The sequence below is a fragment of the Cupressus sempervirens genome, chromosome 3, assembly GCF_028749045.1.
Source record: "Cupressus sempervirens isolate cs-2001-9-10 chromosome 3, ASM2874904v1, whole genome shotgun sequence".
In the NCBI taxonomy this organism is placed as follows: Eukaryota; Viridiplantae; Streptophyta; class Pinopsida; order Cupressales; family Cupressaceae; genus Cupressus; species Cupressus sempervirens.
This window is the reverse complement of record NC_143120.1, coordinates 586,601,077-586,623,446: the sequence shown is the minus strand read 5'-3', so window position 1 is coordinate 586,623,446 and position 22,370 is coordinate 586,601,077. Positions and strand designations below refer to the sequence as shown.

The window sequence follows — 22,370 nt, the reverse complement described above, 5'->3', positions numbered from 1 at the left end:
GAAAGACTAGCAAATTCGGACCACTCGGTACGGATTTCACTAGCAGTCTCAGTATCATACATTTTGGCAATGCATCGAAAGAACCCATTCTTCACCTCATCATCCTGAAGTGGTGTGACTCTACCAGGCCTAGGTATGTACCACTTCGGGTTCAATGCATAGGCAGCCATGTGCAAAGGAGTGTTCAACTTCTCCCACCTGTGGTGAATGATAGGCTCAATGTGCTCCGTATAGAATGCTAGAGTGGGGTCTCTCTCACGCACAACAACCCTCATCTGCCCAAGCATGGAATCAATGCACTCATAAACCTCTCCAAGGCTAGGTGAATTGCATCTCCATATCTGATCACCTGAAACACTGGAGTAATGATGGAGACTATGTATTTTGCATCACTCCAAAACTGATCACTCTTCACTGTCTCCTTTACCCTCTTCCCCTGCTCTGTTCTGGACTCAGGCCATCGATTCCATTCTTGTGTCATAACCATGAGTTGCAATGGCTCTTGCAACTCAAAAATTCTCTCCAAGAGAATATAATATGATGCATACCTGGTCTCAACTGGTTTCAGGAATTGCTTCTTTGCAAAGCTCTTGAAAAGTGCATGTGATGTATGGTGATTGCAAATAAACATCTGCACCTCTCTCCCATCATTAACCACCTTTCTAATCCACTCTATTTTCCCCATGTCTTTGAGTGCATTGTTCATGGCATGCACACAACATGGAGTCCACCAAATATGCCAATAAGCTGCCTCAACAAGCCTCCCTGCAGCTTTGCACACATGTGCTACATCTGTCACAACTTGGACCGCATTTTGTGGTCCAACCTCCTCAATGGCTTCCCTAAGCACATGAAACTGAAAATCAGCATCTTTACGATGCCCTGAACAATCAACTGCCTTCAAAAAATATGGGCCCTCCGTGCATGTAACCATAATGTTGATGAGTGGACGATGACTAATGTCCGTCCACCCATCCATGATAATGCTGCAACCTGAGTCCATCCAACATGCTTTCATTTGCTCCATCAAGATCCCAACCTTGTCATAGGCTCTATCCAACACTGTAGTCCTCAGCTTGTGGTCACCTGGTGGCACATATGATGGCTCTCCCTCATTCACTGCCATGGTAATCATTCTCAAAAAATAGGGAGATCGAGCCACATGTGTAGAGATGCCATTGGCAAAGAAGAAATCACCAACAACATCATCTAACCGGTCCCTTGCATGCATGTTAAATAAATGAGCAATGGGGTTACTATTAGTACCACTTGAAGTTGCTTTTCGTTTCCCCCTATTGCTGTCCCCAGCTGAACTGTGTGTAGGTGAGGAGAATGATGGTGTAGGTGACATAGTCCCTGCTCTCTGATGCAAGATACGAGTAGATGTATCTCGCTGCCCCTGTAACTGTTGTATATGCTGTACCTGTTGCCTAGCAGACAAAGATCTAGGCACTGGAACAACACTATCATTAGGAATGCCCCATAGTTTATTTACTTCAATTCTGTATCTGACATTCTCAGGATTTGATAAGAACATGCATGGGTTCACACCATAGCCACTCCAAAAAAGAAGGTGTGAATTAACTCTTGTAATGCTGCCAAACCATTCTGCTCCACATATATTGCACTTCCATTTGCGTGTGCCACCCCCTGAAGGTGTAGGGCGTGTAATTTTTGTAGCAAACTGTTTAAGAGGGGACTTTGGGTCATAAGGACCCCTAGCATACTTCCTCAAAATCTCTGAAGGGCAATCAGTAGAAGGCACCCCTGGTGCAACATAAGGAGGCTCTTCCGCAGGCTCAGATTGACCACCTACATCAGCCCCATGATCACTTCCTTCAGGCTCAAGTTCAGGCTCATAATCAGATGCACTTGGCTCATTAATTTCCATGTCTTTTGCACTTTGGCTGGATCTAGAAGCCATTTATAAAACTGCATTTCACAAAATGAAAGTAAAATTATAAAAATGATCATGATACATTTCAGCCCAAGTAAAAATAATTTAAAACTTAAAACTTTACTATTTAATTTTAGCATTTACTATTTAAAAATTTAAAGTATTAAAAAATGAAACGAAATAGTAAAATACTAAAAGAAAATATTAAATAAAAATATGGCAATATGGCATATGCTGAAACATTTTACTAAGTTAGTAAGTTACTCTCAAGTTTCAAGTTTTATTTTTGATTCTTGAATCTTGTTGATAGTTGAATCTTCTTAGTTCTATGATTTTTTATTTTATTATTTATATTAATTTTTAGTTTTTTAATTTTTTCATTGTTCTTAAAATAAAAATATGGCAATATGGCATATGCTGAAACGTATTTAGTAACTAAAAATTAATATAAATAATAAAATAAAAAATCATAGAACTAAGAAGATTTAACTATCAACAAGATTCAAGAATGAAACTTGAAACTTGAAAGTAACTTAGTAAAACTAAATACTAAACACTAAATTTAAAAATTATAAATTGATTTTTAAAACCAAAAAAACAAAGTAAAATACAAAAAACCCTACTTTGAAGGCTCAAACTTGAGAAGACACTTGCCAAATCAAACTTTCTTGCTCCTCTTGATTTTGCAATCCCTTGCAAAACCACCCACTAATCTCTCACAAGCTCCTCCAAACACTCTTTCTCACTTAGCTCCTTGTTGCTCCAAAATGGTGAAATGAAATGATGAAATGAATAAGAGATCTATTGGTCTTATTAAGCCTTCAAATAGACTACATGGGACCCACACCAAATTAGGGTTAGCATACTTCAAAAACAAAAACAAAAAAAAAAGCAAAAAGTATTGTTTTTTCTTAAAAAATTGGGCCTCTTCTCGACGCGCCCCGCGCGCACCCGGGAAGCACCCCGCGAGCACCCGTGGCGCACTCGCGCACCCTCGCACCCGGGAAGCACCCAAGCATCCGGTGCTCGACCGGTGCGGTGGGGGTGTGGCGGCGAAAAAGCCGCGGGCGGGGGTGCTTTGGTGCGTGACACACCCGCACCGGGTGCGTACGCGCATCGGGTGCGCAAGGCTTTTGACTCGGGTGCGCGCACCCGGGTTACAGTGGAGTTATTACAATGTTTTCCATTAAGTAGGGCTTTGTATGCAAACAAATAGTAAGGGTGCAATTCTCCAATTTCAATGCAAACACATTTGGGTAACTCTTTTTGTACAATACTTTGGAGGGTTAGGATCATTTGGCAATACAAGAACTCATGAAGTTTTTTTTTATTGTAATACTCTTTCTCATATATATCTCTTGGACTGCTGGCCAACCAATGGACCTAAGGATATTGTCAGTCAAGGTATGATTTTTGAGCTGAAGATGGATACCATGTTTTTTTGTTATCTGGAGCTTTGAATGATTTCTTTTTGTTCTTTTTTTCTATTCCCTAGATGGTGAACATGTTCCCAATTTATGTTTATTTTTTCCTGTCTTCAAATTTGTAGTTATAACTGAGAGGGCTAAGCATGTTTTCTTGCTTCACTTGTCTCTATGCTCATATACATGTAATCACCACTTCTCCACCTCTTCCTAGAGTGTTTTTATTTGTATTACTGTATTACATGAGCGGATTGTACACTTTCTTGCATCTTTTGCATTTTTACAAAGACTGTGACATCCCCACTCAATTCACATCTTTTTTCAATACATATTTTAATGTAATTTGGTAAACATGGGCTCCTTCACAAGTCTTAAATCCTCCACTAAATTCAATTTTAATCTATTCCCTAGATGGTGAACATGTTCCCAATTTATGGTTATTTTTTACTATCTTCAAATTTGTAGTTATAACTGAGAGGGCTAAGCATGTTTTCGTGCTTCACTTGTCTCTATGCTCATGTACATGTAATCCCCACTTCCCCACCTCTTCCTAGAGTGTTTTTATTTGTATTACTTTATTACATGAGCGGATTGTACACTTTCTTGCACCTTTTGCATTTTTACAAAGAGTGTGACATCCACGCTCAATTCACATCTTTTTTCAATATATATTTTAATGTAATTTGGTAAACATGGGCTCCTTCATAAATCTTAAATCCTCCACTAAATTCAATTTTAAGGGTATTCATGACAAGGATTCTGTTTACTCTCCAGTTGATGGAAATTTAGACATAAAAATCAGCCATGTTGATCTTGAAGATCTTAAAGAGAGATTCACGCATCATGAAGGCAGCTTGTGCTATTTTTATTTGTGGAATAATGAGTGAATTCAAGATGCAGTTTTCGTACTTTTATTTAGAGCTGAAAGTTGCATGTGGCAAATGGTGTCCATCACAATGCATAAACAAGTGAGGTTTGTAACTTGGTAGGGGAAATGATGGTTCCATTGGCTTCTAATCACATTGAAGGTATATTAGAAATTAACGTTTAAGATGAGCTGGACATGACCATCGATGATGCCTGATAATTCAATCAAATCACAAAGATAAGTATCGAATCGCTATCCTTGATCCAAGGATATTCAAACAATAGTTTGGAAGTAGATTTGACCATTTGGAAACAGTTCTGCATTTTGATAAGACAAGTGCCTTTCTTCAATGATTTTACATTTTGAAAATTTGCTGCCCCTATAACCTCATAGAAAACTAAAATCTGATTTTTTTTTCCACTGAATTTTGAACCATTTTGAACCATTTTATCACTAAGAAATGCAGCCTTATGCTAACAAGACCAATTCATTATCATATGTTGAGAGTATTAAAAAGGAGCTCAAAATGTGTGTGTAAGAATTTGAAGATCCAACGTCACTGAAATCTCTGTTATTTTTTTCAAACCTGCAATTATTGACTGCAAAAACAACTAAAAGCTGATGTTCTTATTGATAGAAAACCATCATATTGAGTCTTAAATACTATCTTTAGAGTTACAAATGTATTAATGTTCCTTAATAGAAAAGTAATGACGTCCTTACTTCCTATAACCTTTACAATCATACAAAGAAAGAAATTGACGACATGCCTATTGTTAGTAATACCTTTATTTTGCTTTAAATAATTTGGCGCCTTACTGATAGAGGAAGAGTAATGGAATATATTTACTGTCTAAATTAATATGTTAGTTTACAAATATATATTTAACAAGATTGGATTGAAGGAATAGGGCAGAGAAATGTGAGTGCAGTTTTAAGATGGAACAACTCTTCGAGCATTATGATGCCTGTGATTCCTCTTTGAAGCTTGGACAGAGCCAGAAATGTGTCAAATTGATCTTAAACAGCATAAAACAAATAGACTTGAAACAAAGTTAATTTTCTTTTCACCAGATGCCTTAGCAGCTTGAAATCGTGCTCTAGCTGTCACCATAGTTCTCCTTCTATGTTGAAAGAAAGTTTCACATCATTTTTACATTTGATTCTTGGGTGAGATTTTGGAAATTGTGATTTTGGCTAGTATTAACAAAATTTGTTAATATTTGAATGAACATTTTGAGACAATTTTAATAAAAAAATGGTGTTGAGTTTTTGTCATGGCTACTTGTTTGCAAATTTACAGGTTGAGTACGTGCAGGATTTTTAAACTATGGCTTCAAGCAAAATTGTGAGGATTTTTGTTAGTAAACAAATTTGTCACTTTTGAATATTCTTGACAAAGTGCCCAAAGAAGGAGCGACAAATTGAATATAACAGTGGGATAGAGTCTAGACCACTACAGATCTGATCTTGCTTTGCATTTTTGGAGGGGCAACTCCCTCATATGATAGGGGTATTTGATATTTTGGGGTTTTAGGAATGAAAATGTGCGAGAGAGAGAATGGGAAAGAAAGTGAGAAATATTCCTTTTTTATCAATAAAAATTGAATGCATCTTCAAGATACAAAATGGAGTTCATGTTAAATCAACTCATGTAAGACATTTAAGATGAGCAAGATTATCACTAATGAACATACTATCATTAATAATAACGCATGAGAACTATTTGAAAACACTTCCAAAATTGTCCTTTATTGCTTTGCTTTGAAGTATCATTCAAGTTTGTATACAATGTCTTCTATGAGAAAGTATGGAACCCTTTTAATAATAAATTCTCTCATATACATACGTAATGAGTGGTATAACCACTTCATATAATTACGTAACTGCCTCTTGTAACTACCTTAGGTAACTAACTACCTCTTGTAAGTACTTGGTAGTTATTTGAAACAAACTTTCTTAGAATAACTAACTGAGAATTGCCAAAAGTTATCACTTTAGAAAAAGTTTTGAACTTAGAATAATTACTTTTGGAACAAGTTAGGAATTAGCCTAACTTTTACTATTATAGGATCCAAAACACAACTTTTGAAACAAGAAGAGGAGAAGGACCAAGTCATATGACAATAATTACAATGAACAAAAATATGACTTGCTTTGATTCAAAACCCAAAAACTATACACCACTTATCATAGACTTTCACTGATCCTTGCTGTGAGGACTTTGGTACTTCATCTTCCTGAGGATATTGCTGTATTGGCGATGTAGAAATTGTTCCTTCAAGGGCATCTTCTAAGGGAGGAGGTATTTTTCATAAGGGAGGAGGTTGAACATTCATAGTTAGATCAGGTGCTTCTGATGGGAGAGAATACAAAATCTGTTTACTTTTCCTTTCTTCTTCTTCTTGTTTGATTCATTACCACACGTACGCTGAAAATTGTTGTGCCATGAGGGGTCCTCATCGTCACTACCTCCTCAGTTAATTTGTATTTGAGAACTTGCGACTGTGTCTAGCATTCTAGATGGGGCCGATGATGAAGAGCTACCTTGATGATCATTTTTTCTCTTCAGAGTTCCCTTACTTGGTGGCCTTATTGTCGTCATTTCTGCTATCTTAGGAAATCTTAGGAAGTTGAGATTTCCCACCTTTTGATTGTTAAATCTTGAGCCTAGAAATCATTGATAAACAACAATAAGAAAATAGCCAAAACTGAAACAATAAACACCAGAAAACCCTGGGAAAAAACCTCTAGAATGAAGGGAAAAACCCAGCCACACAACAAAAGATCTTCTTTATTGATAATAAAATATTAAGGTGTACAATTTCTATTGCTTGATGCGATATATATAACTTAGGGAGAGACTCTTCACATTCCAACCAAAGTTCTCACCAATTTCTCAAAACATGACTCTTAATTACAAATCTTCGTATTTTTATGCCTTATCGCATGTTGTATGACACGTGTCGTTATGCTTAATATTACAATTTAATCATAAGTATCCTTTTCAGTTGAAGGTGACTATAATGGTATTTATAGAGATAAAGATCTCTATCGTAGCTACAATCTTCAACACTCCCTCATAGCCAGAGAGAGAGAGATCTTTAGCTGATTAATCACAGAAGGCTGCAACCAAAATGTCAATGATAATATCTAATCACATAGATCCTATAAAATTTTATGGAATATCTCAACATGATGCTAAGAGAACAATTTACTCATTGTTAATAATCATGGAATCACTCAACATGATAGATTTGTAAGAAACTAGCTAAGCCTTTAATCACAATTTTTCTCCACGTGAATTGTCATGGAATCTCTCAACATGACATCCAACTCCCATCACGGATTATCTCCACGTGATGTCATCAAGGATTCTCTCCACATGATGATCACTTCTAGAGCGAAAGAGTTCTCATAGCTGATCCTTACAATCTTATTTATTCACACAAGAATAGAAATAGGCATAACAAAAACAAGACTTAGTTCCATTTAAGTCTCAAATTCTACAAATACCACAAGCATTACAAGCATATATGAGAATAAAGGGGATTCCAAAAACACTCCCTCTTAATTATGAAGTAGCTTTGATCACTATATTTAGATAGATGTCTTAACCTCCCTCTAAAGCTCACCATCTCCCTCTTAATTACATATCAAATTATTGATAATGAAATTCATATTTAAACATAGATATCTATCTTTTAGTAAACAATATCCTTATGTAGTCCGCATCATCTCAATGCATCCTGCAATTAATTAACTCATAAGATCAAATAGAGATCAAAGCTCAATGCTATTTCCAGTAATGATATAAGATTAAATAAAATGAAAGACATATCCCTGGTTGTCTGAATATTATGAGCATAACATGCAATATTAATCAAAAACACCTGGGAAGAACATGCTAACAGAAGTGGCATTTTGGTCCAACTCCAGCTGCATACACCTAATGCTCACCTGTGATTTCCTTCATCTACAAATTCTCTTCTTTGAGTTAAACACCCAGCTGATCTATGCATAGAGAAATTGTCCCTAATTGATCAGGGCCCCAACAAAGACCACACTCGTCTCTTGAGAAATCGATGACTACAAAAATGATGCCTCTTCTCATTCATTTCTAATAAATGTTCTCATTCAAATCAGCAGCATTATATGCCCATTCTTCTCTAACTTGTTAGGGGACATGCACGTGCATCTTAAATCAGAAGCTGACTAACTTAACTCCCAACAACTCCCCCACAGATCAGACAAAACGTGCTGCTGAGAGATTAAGAGATAGAATTGATGCACAAAATGTATTTGAATTCCTATGATGGATTCAATGTTTGTCTAGGTGGTGTGCTGATAAGCCCAAAATCTATTTCCATCCTCTCATTGTGATGCATCACAACTATTGCTTTATGTGCATTATCCATGTTGTGCAACACATACCTTGTCTCCGACACATACCATGCTTCCTTCATCTTCCCACTCGGGTCATCCAACTTTGCATAGATTTGATCCTTATGCAGATGAGATAAAATTCATGTTCTGTACTCGTGCATATTACTAGCTTTTGGCACAAGTGTTTTCAAGAGATCAACATCTCTGCAATGTTTCTGCTATTGTTTCTAGTTCCTCTACTAGGATAACTAGCTGCTGGCAAAAAAATAGACGTAGAAGAATAGAGAATAACTTGCACGCGGATGGAGAAATCAAATGTCTGATAGGTTGTGAGGGCGATCCCATGCATCTCTCTCACCATCCTATAGATGCCACACCATGCATCAACTTACACCTCTGAGACGCTTCATCTACCATTCCTTGTGACACAAAAATGACAGAACCATTACTGGGTGAACATGTCAGAACCGTTACTAGGTGAACACATTAGATGCAACAAAAACAAGAGAAAGAGTCAATCTCTCCTTGTGATTTGCAAATATTCTCAATTCTTACCCCTATGCTAAACTTTACAACTCATGCCATCGTATTTGACATATATTTATCAATTTTAAATGATGAGGTGGAACTTAACGATCTTTAGGTTTGAGATGAATCTGCGACAAGATCATGATGGGAGATAAAACCGTAGCTGTTCGTCAAATGAAGACGAAAATAAACTGCGATAGTATCGCACATGTCCTTGGATCCAAAATATTTTACCAATGGAAAAGATTAAATTCACTTCCTCATACGACAATCATGAACCATGGAGATAAAATTAGATAAAACCAAACTTGCAACTCTCGATGAAAAAATATAGATATTTATGATAAATTGATAAAAGTGAATTCTACGTGCTTTTTAATAAAACACGTCCTACAATCTTTTAGAGATGACAATAAGAATAACTGAAAGAAAAAAGAAAAAAAGAAAAAACAAAGAAAAAACAAAGAAAAAAACAAAGAAAAAAACAAAAACAACGTATTTGTGCATCATAATGATCCAATAGACATGATTGCATGAAACCGAGAACCTCACCCTAGGGTGAAGGCATTTAAAAGAGTATAAAATCCTCTGCAACATCATGTAAATGGAGAGCTAAATTGCTATTTTCAAAACTAGGTTCTGCTACCACGTTAAATCTTGAGGCCAGGAATCAATGATAGACAACAATAAGAAAATAGCCTAATTGAAACAATAAATACCAAAATTACCTTGGGAAAACCCTTATACAATGAAGTGAAAAACCTAACCACACAACAAAAGATCTTTTTATTGATTATAAAACATTCAAGTGTACAATGTCTATCGCTTGATGCGATATATATAACTCAAGGAGAGACTCTTCACACTCCAAGTTGAAGTCTCACCAGTTTCCCAAAACGTGACTCTTAGTTAAAACTCTTCGTATTTTTATGCCTCAATGCATGTTGTATGACACATGTCATTATGCTTAATATTACATTTTAATCATAGTGTACTTTTCAACTAAAGGCAACTATAATGGTAATAATGTCCATGTTTATAGAGATAAAGATCTCTATCGCAGCTACAATCTTCAACATTGATACTAGTAGCTTTTTTTTGCCAGCTAACTCAGACACTTTGCTTCTATTTTTTGCTGAAGTATTGCAATGCTTTTTGTTTACTAATATTTGTGTGTTGTTCCTTGTACGACAACTGAGGACCATCCCCTTGGAAATCCCATCAATTGTATCTACTAAGCAATCATCAATTGTCCTAATTCTCTTGGCTTTTGGATTGTACCCTTTCACATAGTCAATTATCAAATTAGGATATCACACAACCATCGGAAAATTGGCGGTTGCGTGAGATAATCCACTTTCAACAGTTCTACAGGCTAGACTAGATGCAGTTTCTTCTGTCATTGATTTTTTTAAGTCTTTGAGATCAACATGGCCAAGCTTTGTGTCAAAGATATTTAGAAAAGCGTATTGTATCATAGGGACATAGTCGTATCCTTGATAGGCATATTTCATGATGAACATTTTTTATATAAAAAAACTACTATAATGTTATTGACCAATGCTGAAATTCACCATGGGACCCACATTTTGAATGCATATCTCCAAAAATTGTATCAAGTTGTGGGCCTTATTCAGGCTGCATGCATTGCATATGTTCATCATGAACTCATCAAATTTATCATGTTTCAAAGCCATGTATTCAGTTCCATGGAGAAAACCCTGAGTCACAAGGTTCATCGAATTTCTGGCTTTAAGTTTAAGATTCGGCGAACATTTAAAAACGGTTTGAAATTGGTAAAAATTTGAATTTAAATTCGTTCAAAAAAAGTGGCAGCTTTTTGGTTTATGGTTTGATAGTTTTTTTAATACCCATGTTGTTTTCAACGAGTATGAGTTTGTGAGTTTCGAGGGCATAAATTTCGTTTAAATATGATTCATCCCTTCTGCAATGAGCCATACATTGTTGTCTTGTTGGTGCAACTACGGCAAGGCTCCCACTGCTATGAACTGGGCGCCGCTCCAGTCAATCTCTAACTTCTAACGTGGTTGACACACCTTTCTTTTAAATTAGATTTTTTATAAAGTTTAATTTTTAGGTTTTTTAATCGCCATATTTGTAATTTTAGAAAATAATATAAGAGTGCATTTTTGTTCTTTGTTTATAATTGAGTTTACATGATATAAAAGAATATTTTATTTATTTTTAATTAGTGTTCAATATAAACATTTCATAATTAAATTTTAATATTTTTTAATTTTTAGTTTATATATTAGTTATTAGTATATAAAAATTAACAAAATTTGAATTTAAGTTAAAAAAAACTATCATGTCAATTTATAAATATTTAAAAATATATTTAATTTATTTAAAAAAAATTAATATTGTAGTTTTATTTTATTCAAAATTATGTTTAATTTTAAATATACTTTTAATAAATATTTGTGATTGTGATTTCTTATATGTGTTGTGGCTTATATTTATATGCTTGTATACATGTCATCTGTGTATAATGATTTCCAATCTATTTAGCTATGTTAAATTATTTGACAATTTAGTAGATAAATTACTTATATTTAAAAAAAAATATACAAAGGCAAATTTAATGTCAATTTTTTTTCCAAACTTCTTACTTTGTCGAACTTCATCCAAATTTTATAGTTCCCAAATTTCAACTGGAATTCGAACCTTGTGACTTGGGAGAAAGCTAGTAAGTGGGGGCAACTTTCACATTGAAAGAGATGACATTGAGAGTTGTAAATTTGCAGCATGCGACTTGGTAATAAAGAGGAAGTGAATGGAGAAAACGGTTATGATAATTGTTTTTGGTTGACATGTCATCACCTTATTTGTAGTTCTATATCGGACCTTTTTAACAGTTTTCAGAACTTCTGGAAGATGCTGATATCTTTCTTTCCAACATGTTAAACACGTTGCCATCTTTACTACACGCCATCATACGAAAGATGCTTTTAACAAGGGCTTTAATAAGGTTCGCAACCCCTTAGAAATGCTGATGGGCATCATGATTGGCTTCTTAAAGTACTTGCGTAAGGTTGGGAAGAGCCCAAAGAAGGTTGAGCGTTTCTCTCTTTGGCACTTGGAGAACCTTTTAAAAGTTGAACAAGTACCTTGATACTTATTCATCAAAGGTTTTGAACACTTTGAAAGCACATCATGAAACTTTTAACGACTTTGGAATCTTTTGGGAAATGCAGATACCTCCTCTTCAACATGTCACCACCATTTTAAGGACGCTGCCACTTTTACTGTTCCATGGATTTCACAATTAGCATCGATATTTTAAACAACTTTAACAACTCATCAAGAAGTCTGAAACAGTCTTTTCTTCAGTTTGCATTTGTGTTCTTCTTATTGGTATTATTAACAACTTGTGAGATTTGTCCACCTTACTGCTCATATACATAAGCAATTTTGACTAGTCCACAACCTCCCATTATTGTTGATTAGCTTGTATCGATTTCTTTATGAACTTACAAAAGTTTTTGGAAAGCCTGAGATGTCACCACCTTTTCACATATGCTGTCATGCTTGAGCTTATAGATGCTCTTAAAGCTTTTCTCGTGTTATGGTAAATCAATGTTGTTGTAGTTGTGTTAAACAAAGGAGATGAAGGCTCCTTATATAGGTTTACAAAGATGATGTTTTTAAAAGAAACAATTGTGAACTAAAGACAGAAATAGAAACTACCTAATAAACTAAAGACCAAGATGATCATTAGAGAAACATTATAATGTTCTAATACCCTCCCTTAATGGTCATCATCTAACTGCTGACTTTTGGTCACAAATTTTGCAACACATTTTGCTGCTGACGAGGCCCTTCCTGGATTTGCATAATGTGAATGATCAAGAAGCCAAAATCTGTCCATAAAAGAACAGAGAAGGGTGCCCCCTTCTTCAAAAAGATTTGCAAAAGGAGACAAGAGCGTGCCATTGACTCTGCCACTAACCCTCTTAGAATCGGAAAAACATTTGACCAAAAAAATCACAAAACATCCAACTTGATGTTGGATAGCAGAGCTGCGCTTCGCTGGAGACAGAGACAAACACTGAGAACAGTTAGCACGATTTTGACGAAAAATCGTCAAATCCTCTAAACTTTGTGGGTGAGCATGATGCCCCAAAACAGACTGCAAAAAGCCACAAATTTTTAGGAGAAAAATTGGAAAACTAGACATGATTTTTGAGGTGAAAATTTGATCAAAATCAGACAATAGAATCTGCGACATGGATTAGAGAGTACAAAGCTTCGTTTTTGAGGAAAAACAGTAAAACTCAACATATATTTTTTGAGGAAAACAGTAAAACCCAACATATTGTTATTGAGGAAAACATTATAACTCAATCTATTGGCCTTTTTACTAAGTTGGCAAAGTTTCTTGACTTGCCAATAGATGGAGGCGTTAGACATTTTATCAAACTGAGTTAATTGCTCACAAGACAAATTTCACAAGAGTTGGGATTTTAAAAGCTTGAACAAACCTTCAAGATTACAATTTAACAAGTTCGATCTAGCTTTTTTTTACTTGAAGTCTCTAAAGGAACAGGTGAGTCGGCCAGTTATGTACTTGTTCAAGTTGCTCTGCGACCTTTTTTTATTACTGACTCAATCTGGCGAACCTGATTGGGGTAAGCTGCTGTCATTGGAGAAGTAGGAAGAAATAATCATTCTGGTCGATGCCTTTAAGAATGTTTATGAAGACCTCAGCATAACTGCGTTTGAATTGCCAGTCCAACATTTGTCAACTTTGACTTGAAAGAGGGATGTTGGCTTGCTTTTAGAGGAGGGTTCATGCATTTGTAATTGGTGGCCAAAACTTATAAAGTTTTAATGATAAGACAGTGATGACTTTGGAATAAACACCTACCTGTGAATTTGGGGAGAAGAATGACAGAGATATCTAGTTTGAAAATTTTTAGAGCATGTTTGCAAAACAGGGTAACAATTTTAAATACTCACAGTTTCTTATAATGTTTCTTAGCTGACAAAAGATGCGTTAAATAGATGGAAGTGAAGAAGAATGACACATTTAGGTTCAGTAGATACACATATATTATTGGAAATTGACAGTCAGTTTATGCTAAAAGTAAAAAATCTAAAGAATTTTGCTAAGTAAAGAATTGCATTACAAATGATATGAGAGCACTGATGTGGAATGTGGAGATGATTCGGGTTCCAAGCTTTCTATTGGAGAAGGAATTGGCTTAGCTGTGACTTCCATTATCTTTCAGTAAGGCAATAATAGGCTCAAGTTCGGGCTATTGACTATCATTAAGCCAAATAGGTGAACTATACTATTTTTAATATGTTCACTTTTACTTTATGAATAAGTCAAATTGGCTGAAATTTCTCTCTCTATATATGCAGATTTTGAAGAATGAATCTTAATTTACCAAGTCAAATAGTGGAAAATCATAGTCCGTCATATAATCCCAAGTGTTGTAGTGTCTAACTTTCTGCTGCTTTGAAAAATTTACAGTAAATAGCACAGTTGGCCCTAAGTAAAGATTTCTAAACATTTGTTCGTAGTCTGTCTTTACCATTTTTTATTTTCTTATGAGAATTGCCTGGTTATAATATTTAAAGATCCCACCCAGTCTTTATTTTACTATTCGAAACATAATCCTGTATATCTTAGATTATTGCTAAGAGAGTGAGTCTATGAACAAAATGCGATGAAAAATTGGAAGTTAGAAGATGTCAAATATTCAAGAAAGTGTTTGTTTAAACAGTTTTTTTATGTCTCTTTGTAGAGTACTTCACTGCTTCATACAATGTTTTGTAGTATTTTGTCCCAGAACTACACTGTTTGCTCTTGAGTCCTGCCATTTGTCAGAAACGGAAACTTTGTTATTGCACTTCTAAATATCTTATGGTACACGAGAAGTAAAGAGATTGGTTCTTTCATTTCTGTGTTCAACTTTTTATCTGTCAATGGTAGTGGAGTGAATGGTTTTTATGATTTTTGAAAAATCTTCAGTCGAAATAATCTTTTCCCCAAAAAATTCTGATTTAATCAGCTGCACTTTTCAACAATGTTCTACAATTTTAATCAGCTGCATTTACTATCCACCAAGCCGTCGCGATACCCTACTCGCACAAATTTGCTGTTTAAGCAAGTCTTTTCTTTGACTTCTAGCATAGAATTGAGAACTAGCCACTTGGATGTGTTTCACTATCAAAGATTCGCCAAATTTCATCATGTTAGGAAAATCGTATAGAGGTGGCCTTTGAATGGACATATATTTCTAATAGATGTTAAGGACATTAAAACAGAGACACGTTCTTTGGCACGCTTCTATGTTTGATGTTATTGATATTATTATTATTATCATGGAATGGTTAGGAGATGTGCTATTTGTTCTCAGCATTCTATACTACTATCATTTGCCTAGGTTTGTGGTAATGCTTTCCATTTACATAAATCCAAAGACACAATTTAGTGGGAAATAGTGAACAATATCATAAATACTAAGGATTCTAGCTCATTTTTATAACATATCTGAACCTTATAAGAGTACTTTCTGAAATTAATTATAAACAACCCAATTAATCTAAAAGTCTTTTGGCTTGGTATCAACACAAGAGGTTTGTTTACTTGAAATTCTTTCGATACTGACTATTCAAAAGAATTATAACAGTTCAATTGTCAAGAATAATATCAAGGTGGTTGTTATATTATCAAGGTTAGGTTTGGACAAATTTCCTTTTCAGATACTAACAAGGTGTGATTATTTGTAGCTTCAAATTGACACTGGCAGTTGGCTATTAGGTTTTAATGACAAGTAGGTAGGGTAGTGACAATTGTATAATCAATTGGAGCAGAAGTATATACATAATAGTATATAAACATAGTGGGATTGGAAGCAAAACAATTTCTATCAGAGAGATAAATCCAGCTTCTGCTGAAATAAAAAGAATTTAGCAATATTTTATATGAAACTGAAGGACTGTTTTGGTTATATTTAAATTTCCTATATATTCTATATGTTTAATGCTTTTATAGTTGGTGAAAACAAACTACTTAGATGCATGCCCTGCAGTTGTTAGGGAACTGCATTACATTTAGGTTCGTCATATACATGGAGGTTCACAAGGCTTGCAAGGAGTATGATAGGTATAAACTAATACATTCCTTGAGAGTAGTCATGCCCTAGTTTTGTGGGCTTATCTTAATCCCTTCCAAAGCAGGCCTCATATATTTTCCTCTTGATGATCTAGATAGATTTCAGTAGCAACTGTACCTCTGAAAGGGAGTGTTACCCATGCATTGATTTTTAATTGAAAATTTTAATTTCAGTCTCTCAAATCCTCAACTCAAAATCCATCAATATTTTTAACTCCATCCAGTTATACACAAAATCAAGGAAAAATTACTTGAAAAATAAGAGTTGAAATTGTGGCTCAAATAGTTGCTGTCTTATGTGCTATCGGATCTTTGTCATATAATGGAAAGATATTTAACACTTCCTTTACTCTTTACAGATCTGTTAAAATAGTAATCAATAAGAACATCTCAATATTATTTATGGTCTTTTGAGATGTAAGATTCTGTTTCAAAAGAATTTTCTATGACTCTTTCTTGAGCTATTTGATTCAAAAATTATTAAATTGAACTTTGTAATTGCTTCCTTTATCATATAATTTCCCTTTCACACTCTTCAATATAGTTCTCTTTCAAACTATGCTAGAAACTGCAAGTCCTATTAAATCACAAATAGGAATAGTTGTTTTTGATTAAAAGTCAATTAAATAATTAATTTGTCAAATCATATTAAAAAAATGTCAATTTAATTGAGTTATTTAATAAAATATTAAAATGAATTTGATGGAGCTTGTTGAATAATCAATAAAGTTATTTTATTATCATTTCCGTAATTTCAAATTTAAAGAGGGGGAAAATAAAGGGACAGAGAAAAGAAATACCAAGAGGTTGGTAAAGAGAAAATGAACAGTTACAAGAATTTGCTATGAAAGAACATTCAGAGGCTCATTCTCGGTATATTTGGTTTATTACTTTCTCTTGGGGATTTTGGGAGTTTCTAGCTTTCAGTTTTAAAACCCTAGGACAGAAACCTTCAAGATTTCTTCGTGGATTGGATGGAAAGTTGACCCAATTCATTTCTTGGTGGATTTGTGACAAAGTTCTCAACTGAACAAATTTGTAAAGACTTCATCTAAGACGAACTTGCAATAATAGAGTTATTTCATATCTGTTTGGAAAATAAGGTTGTAATGATTTATCTTTTTTGATGGCGATGTTCATATTTAATTTCGGACCTCTATTTCATTATATTATTATTATCTGATTTCCAGTATATTCTGTTGGATAAATGGAAATCAGTTTGTATGCAAATTATTGGTTAAAATTCCTGTAGACCATTTGGTAAATTAAGAAACACCTTATATTTTTTTTATTCTCAAAGTAATGTTTCCTGCTATGGTTATAACCATTAATCTTGAAATGTCCAGAATGAAGAATGGAATTTTACTTTTTATGCATTGTTTGGTAGTTTTACTTTTCCTGCTATGGATGTTTGATTTTATAATTATATTTAATGATGTGCACTGTTAAGTTTTGAAGCAGAATACAAGAGCACAATATGCAGAAATACAATGACAGAAGACACAGCAGATTTACCCTAGGAAAACCCTCCTACTCGAGGGCAAAACCCAGCCACCCCTGAAAAGTGGAACCCTTTATTGAGATACAAAATCAATTATAATGATCTTGCTTATGATTGTAGTCTACACTCTCAATAAAAAACTCGCCCTTTAATTTTATCAAATATCTCACAGACTAATAAAATCAACTGATTATTGACACACAATCAGTCCAATGATCACACACTGATCAGAAACAATAGTACAATACAAAACATAAATGTCTCAGCATTTCTACTTTCAGTGCAAACAGCGCAGAACATACACCATCATGGTAATGATGCTAACCGAATAATATATACCCAATAATCACAGTCCACAAAAATACAATCATCAAGACTGCCTTAAGTCTTTTTTTTTTCATAGACAAGAACCATAGAACTTCCCAACAGGTGAAAAAATGCATTATGATCACTGTTTATTCTTCAATAAATTTGTGGTAACAATATTCCTTGAACCTTTGGAAGACCAAGGCATGAAACTATGGCAGTTCACCGAGAAAATTCAAATCTATATCTTCATAACTTCAACCCACGAAGAACTGACATTACAAGATAATTGTACCACACAAGGACTGACTCAGCAGTCATGTCAAATGAGTCTTCACGATGATGGACATATATGCAATGCATGACCCTTAGAGTATCAAGAGCTGGGAAAAATAAAACTCCTGAATGACGTTAAGGATGAAAGGAAGACGAACCCCGGTACGGAAGATTGCATCAGAAGCCTCCATAGCTGAGATTGAAACGCCTGCAGAAAATCATTGAACACCGCATTCAACACCCATTAGACATCAAGATTCTTCCAGAATCCAATTGTCCTATTCTGGGTCAAATCATTTCCTTAAACCCATTCTACTACCATGTTAATTTTTGAACCAGAATACAAGAACACATTATGTAGAAATACCTTAATAGAAGACAACAGATTTGCCATTGGGAAACCCTCTTACTCGAGGGAGAAACCCAGCCACACCCGAAAAGTAGTTCCCTTTATTGCGATAGAAAACAATTATAATGATCTGGCTTATAATTGAAGTCTACAAACTATCAACAAAAGCCCGCTCTTATATTTATCAAATGTCTCACAGACTAATAAAATCAACTGATTATAAACACAGAATCAGCCCAATGATCACACACTGATCTTAAACAATAATACAATACAAAGCATATATGTCTACTCTCATAGAAAACAACACAGAGCATACACCATCACAGTAATGATGCTAACTGAAAAATATATACCTGATACTTATAGTCCACAGAAATACAATCATCAAGATTCTGAGTTATTTTTTTTACCATAGACAAGAACATAGAACTTCCCAACAGCTGAAGAAATGCATAGTGGAATACTGAAAGATCACCATTATGAGCACCATTTATTCTTCAATAAATTTGCGGTAACAATATTACTTGAACCATCGGGAGTCAAATCTATTTCTTCACAAGTTCAACCCACAAAGAACTCGTGCTACAAGATAATTGTGCCACCATCCACGTAAGAACTGACTCAGCAGTCACATCAAATTAGTCTTCACGATGATGGACAGATATGCAACCCATGACCCTCAGAATATCAAAAGCTGAGGAATAATAAAACTCCTGAACGTTGTTAAAGATGAAAGGAAGACCTGAAAGCTTGCCTGCCATTACTTGCAACACCAAGGAATGGGATGCAAGCAAAGAATAGTTTTCTATCGCAGCTATCGACTTCAACATGCACAAGTTTAGATAATCCACATATTTTTGTGATTATATTTAATGACATGCACAAGTTATATAATCCACAATTTCTGTAATCCACACCTACCAAATTTGTGGAACACATTGACCATGTTTGTATCCCACATAGTTCTGTAAATAATAGTGACAGTTCCTTACACCTTGATTCCTTTTTCCAATTGTGATTATTATTTTCATGTGGAGTAAAATAGCACAGTTGGGTTTTATCAAAGGATAAGTAGCACTGATATCAAAAGGTTGGAAAACATTGTTTGGAGTCTCTCCTGGAAAATGGTTCCCAAAATGGAAGGCAGATAATGTCAGCTACAGAAAAATCATAATAGTTTTGTTTAGTGTGGATTTATTTTATTTATCTCATCTTCATAGATATCTAAGTTCTAGTGCTCAGAAATTCCATGTACAAATTCGAGGCTAAATATATTTCAGTTGAGGTGCAGACCAATCAAAGAATGGTGAATGATCTGAGAAATGAATTTATGAATTATATTAATTAAATACAATTCTGGATATACTCATGGCATTTATCATGTGTTTTATTGCATGATACTCGTGTGTTGAATTTGCCATGTATTTGCAGTGGGAAAATGATTGCAGGTCTTTGGAAAGGATGTCTACGCCATCAGGAGGCTGCTCCGATGAAACGATAAATAATATCCATTCCAAACATAGTTCTGTAAATATGGGTACAATCGGAAATGTTTCTGTAAACACCATTAGAAATAATCTTTCTGATAGTGTTCTGCCTTTACAATATTTTAAGGATAAGAGCTCTCAGGTTTATAGCCAAGGAGATATTAGAGCATCTGTGGCCCATCTGGCTTCTCAGGATGCCCATTTTTTGGGTTCTTCAAGGATAAATGGAAATCATGCACTGCTTTGGAAACATGCTCAACAAAGCCACACCACACAATTGCTTTCAAAGAAAAGACTTGTACTTGCTGGATCTACAGCAGGAGGTTCGTACATTGTTAAAGATTGTCATTGTATTTTGTATTCTGAGGGTATAATTTGATTTTTAAACACATTTGACTATTTAGTTTCTGCCACTTAATCTGTTATTGGATACAAACATATATGGTCAAATCTAAATGTTGTTTGAGGCACAATGTCTAACTGTGTTTTACAGATTGCATGGCACAAGACCATGCTGTGCTTGCTTCAAGCGCTAGCAGTGAACAACCTTCGTTGGGCAAACTCTCAAGACATGAAGAAGTGAGTTTACTTGTATACCCAGACAAATTTCAATATCAATTTAAGAAAAATTTCTTGGAGTTTTTTGTAGATGCTATTATTGCTTCCTACGAATGATCTAGTGATGGTAGCATACATGTCTTAAAATGAGCTTTAACTGTGAGATGGTCTAGATTATCTTATATATTTTGTCTGTCCATTAAAGTCAGAAATAATACCATATATTGATGGAAAAAGATAGTTAATATCCCGTTTGAGTTTAAGGGGCAGAGTATGCTTCCATATCTGATAACAAATCAAAGAATGTGGGGGAAACCCCTAGTGCGAACGGTGGACGGATAGGCTTGAAGTCGTGGGTCACCCCCATGGTCTCGGGTTTGATTCCGCCTCCGGGTTTAACTGGTGAGAGTGGCTTGTGCGCTGTTGCTTTTCACCCATGGGGGACTAGTCTCGCCCTAAGCTTGCATCAGCCGCTAGTTGTGGGGATACCTCCATGTATCGAAAAACAAAACAGAAACAAAAAGCAAATCAAAGAATGTCCCGAGTATGTCCATGTTTTCTTACTAAGATATCGGGTCCCTGTATTTTTGCTTGGAACCTGGTTCTGGTCTGATGCTGGTTCCGGTTCTGAGCTAGTCCTACCTGGGTTCTGCTCACTGGTTTTCTGCACTTCCATTCACTAGTTTTCTTATTCTATAATTACAGTCACTGGGCCTCCAAATTTTCTTCCTCTCCTGCTGTTCAAGAGTGTTCGAAGATGTTTGGGGCTGTTTGAATGCCCTTAGATGCCACATGAAGATCTACTTGTTGCTTGGAAGGTTGCTATTGGTGTTATGGATTTTATATCCTGTTTTAGTGTCACTCTGAGTGTCCTTTAATGATGTGTGGAAGCTTTTTGCTCCACTTTCTGTCTCAAATATTTTGCTACTGCTATTGCTATGAATAGAAAGTTTTCTTCTTTTGAATTTGCATTGTTACCTCTCCTTTTGCTATGGTCAATTATGGATACTTTCTTAGACACGATCTCCATTAGAGAGCTAATAGATTACTAGTGCTATTTCTTGGCCACCTCTCATGCATGCTTAGGGAAGGTCCACATGTTTTCTTTTGTTGAATTTGCATTGTCTCTTTCCTTTTTATATGGCCAGCTATGGATGCTTTCTTATGACATGATCTCCATTAGAGAGATTACTACTACTATTTCTTGGCCACCTCTCATGTATGCTTAGGGGAGGTCCATTTCTTTTCATTTCAACAACTTCCTCTATTTGGTCTTTTGAATGATGGATTTATGAGTTTGACACTTCTAATTGTTATTATATGTTTGAAGTTTTGAACCAATGTTAAATGAACATGTATGAATCTATGATACATATATAAATTTATAATATATCAATATATATGTATAATATATTAATATATATAGGCTTGTTAATGGCCTTTATGGGGATAATCCCAATCTAACAGTTAATAAGGAAGCAAAGTGGGATTCCTTGGAGGTTGGATAAATCAAAGTCAATTTGGATGGTGCATTGAAGGGGAACTTGAGTCCCTTTGGAGTAGATTTATGGCAAGAAATTCTGACAGTAATGCCATTGCAATCGGGGCCAAAAAATTGTAGGATGGAGCAAATAATA

The 22,370-nt window shown here is 35.0% G+C and overlaps 1 protein-coding gene across 1 annotated transcript in view; it reads left to right on the top strand.

Annotated features, from left to right (window-relative positions):
* LOC149568032 (coiled coil protein) overlaps positions 1-22,370 on the top strand; it is a 144,446-nt gene that overhangs the window by 68,596 nt on the left and 53,480 nt on the right. The window contains exons 3-4 of the mRNA XM_089821034.1: positions 20,120-20,498; positions 20,669-20,754. Coding sequence (XP_089677160.1) covers positions 20,120-20,498; positions 20,669-20,754 — 465 coding nt within the window. The remainder of the gene's footprint in view (positions 1-20,119; positions 20,499-20,668; positions 20,755-22,370) is intronic.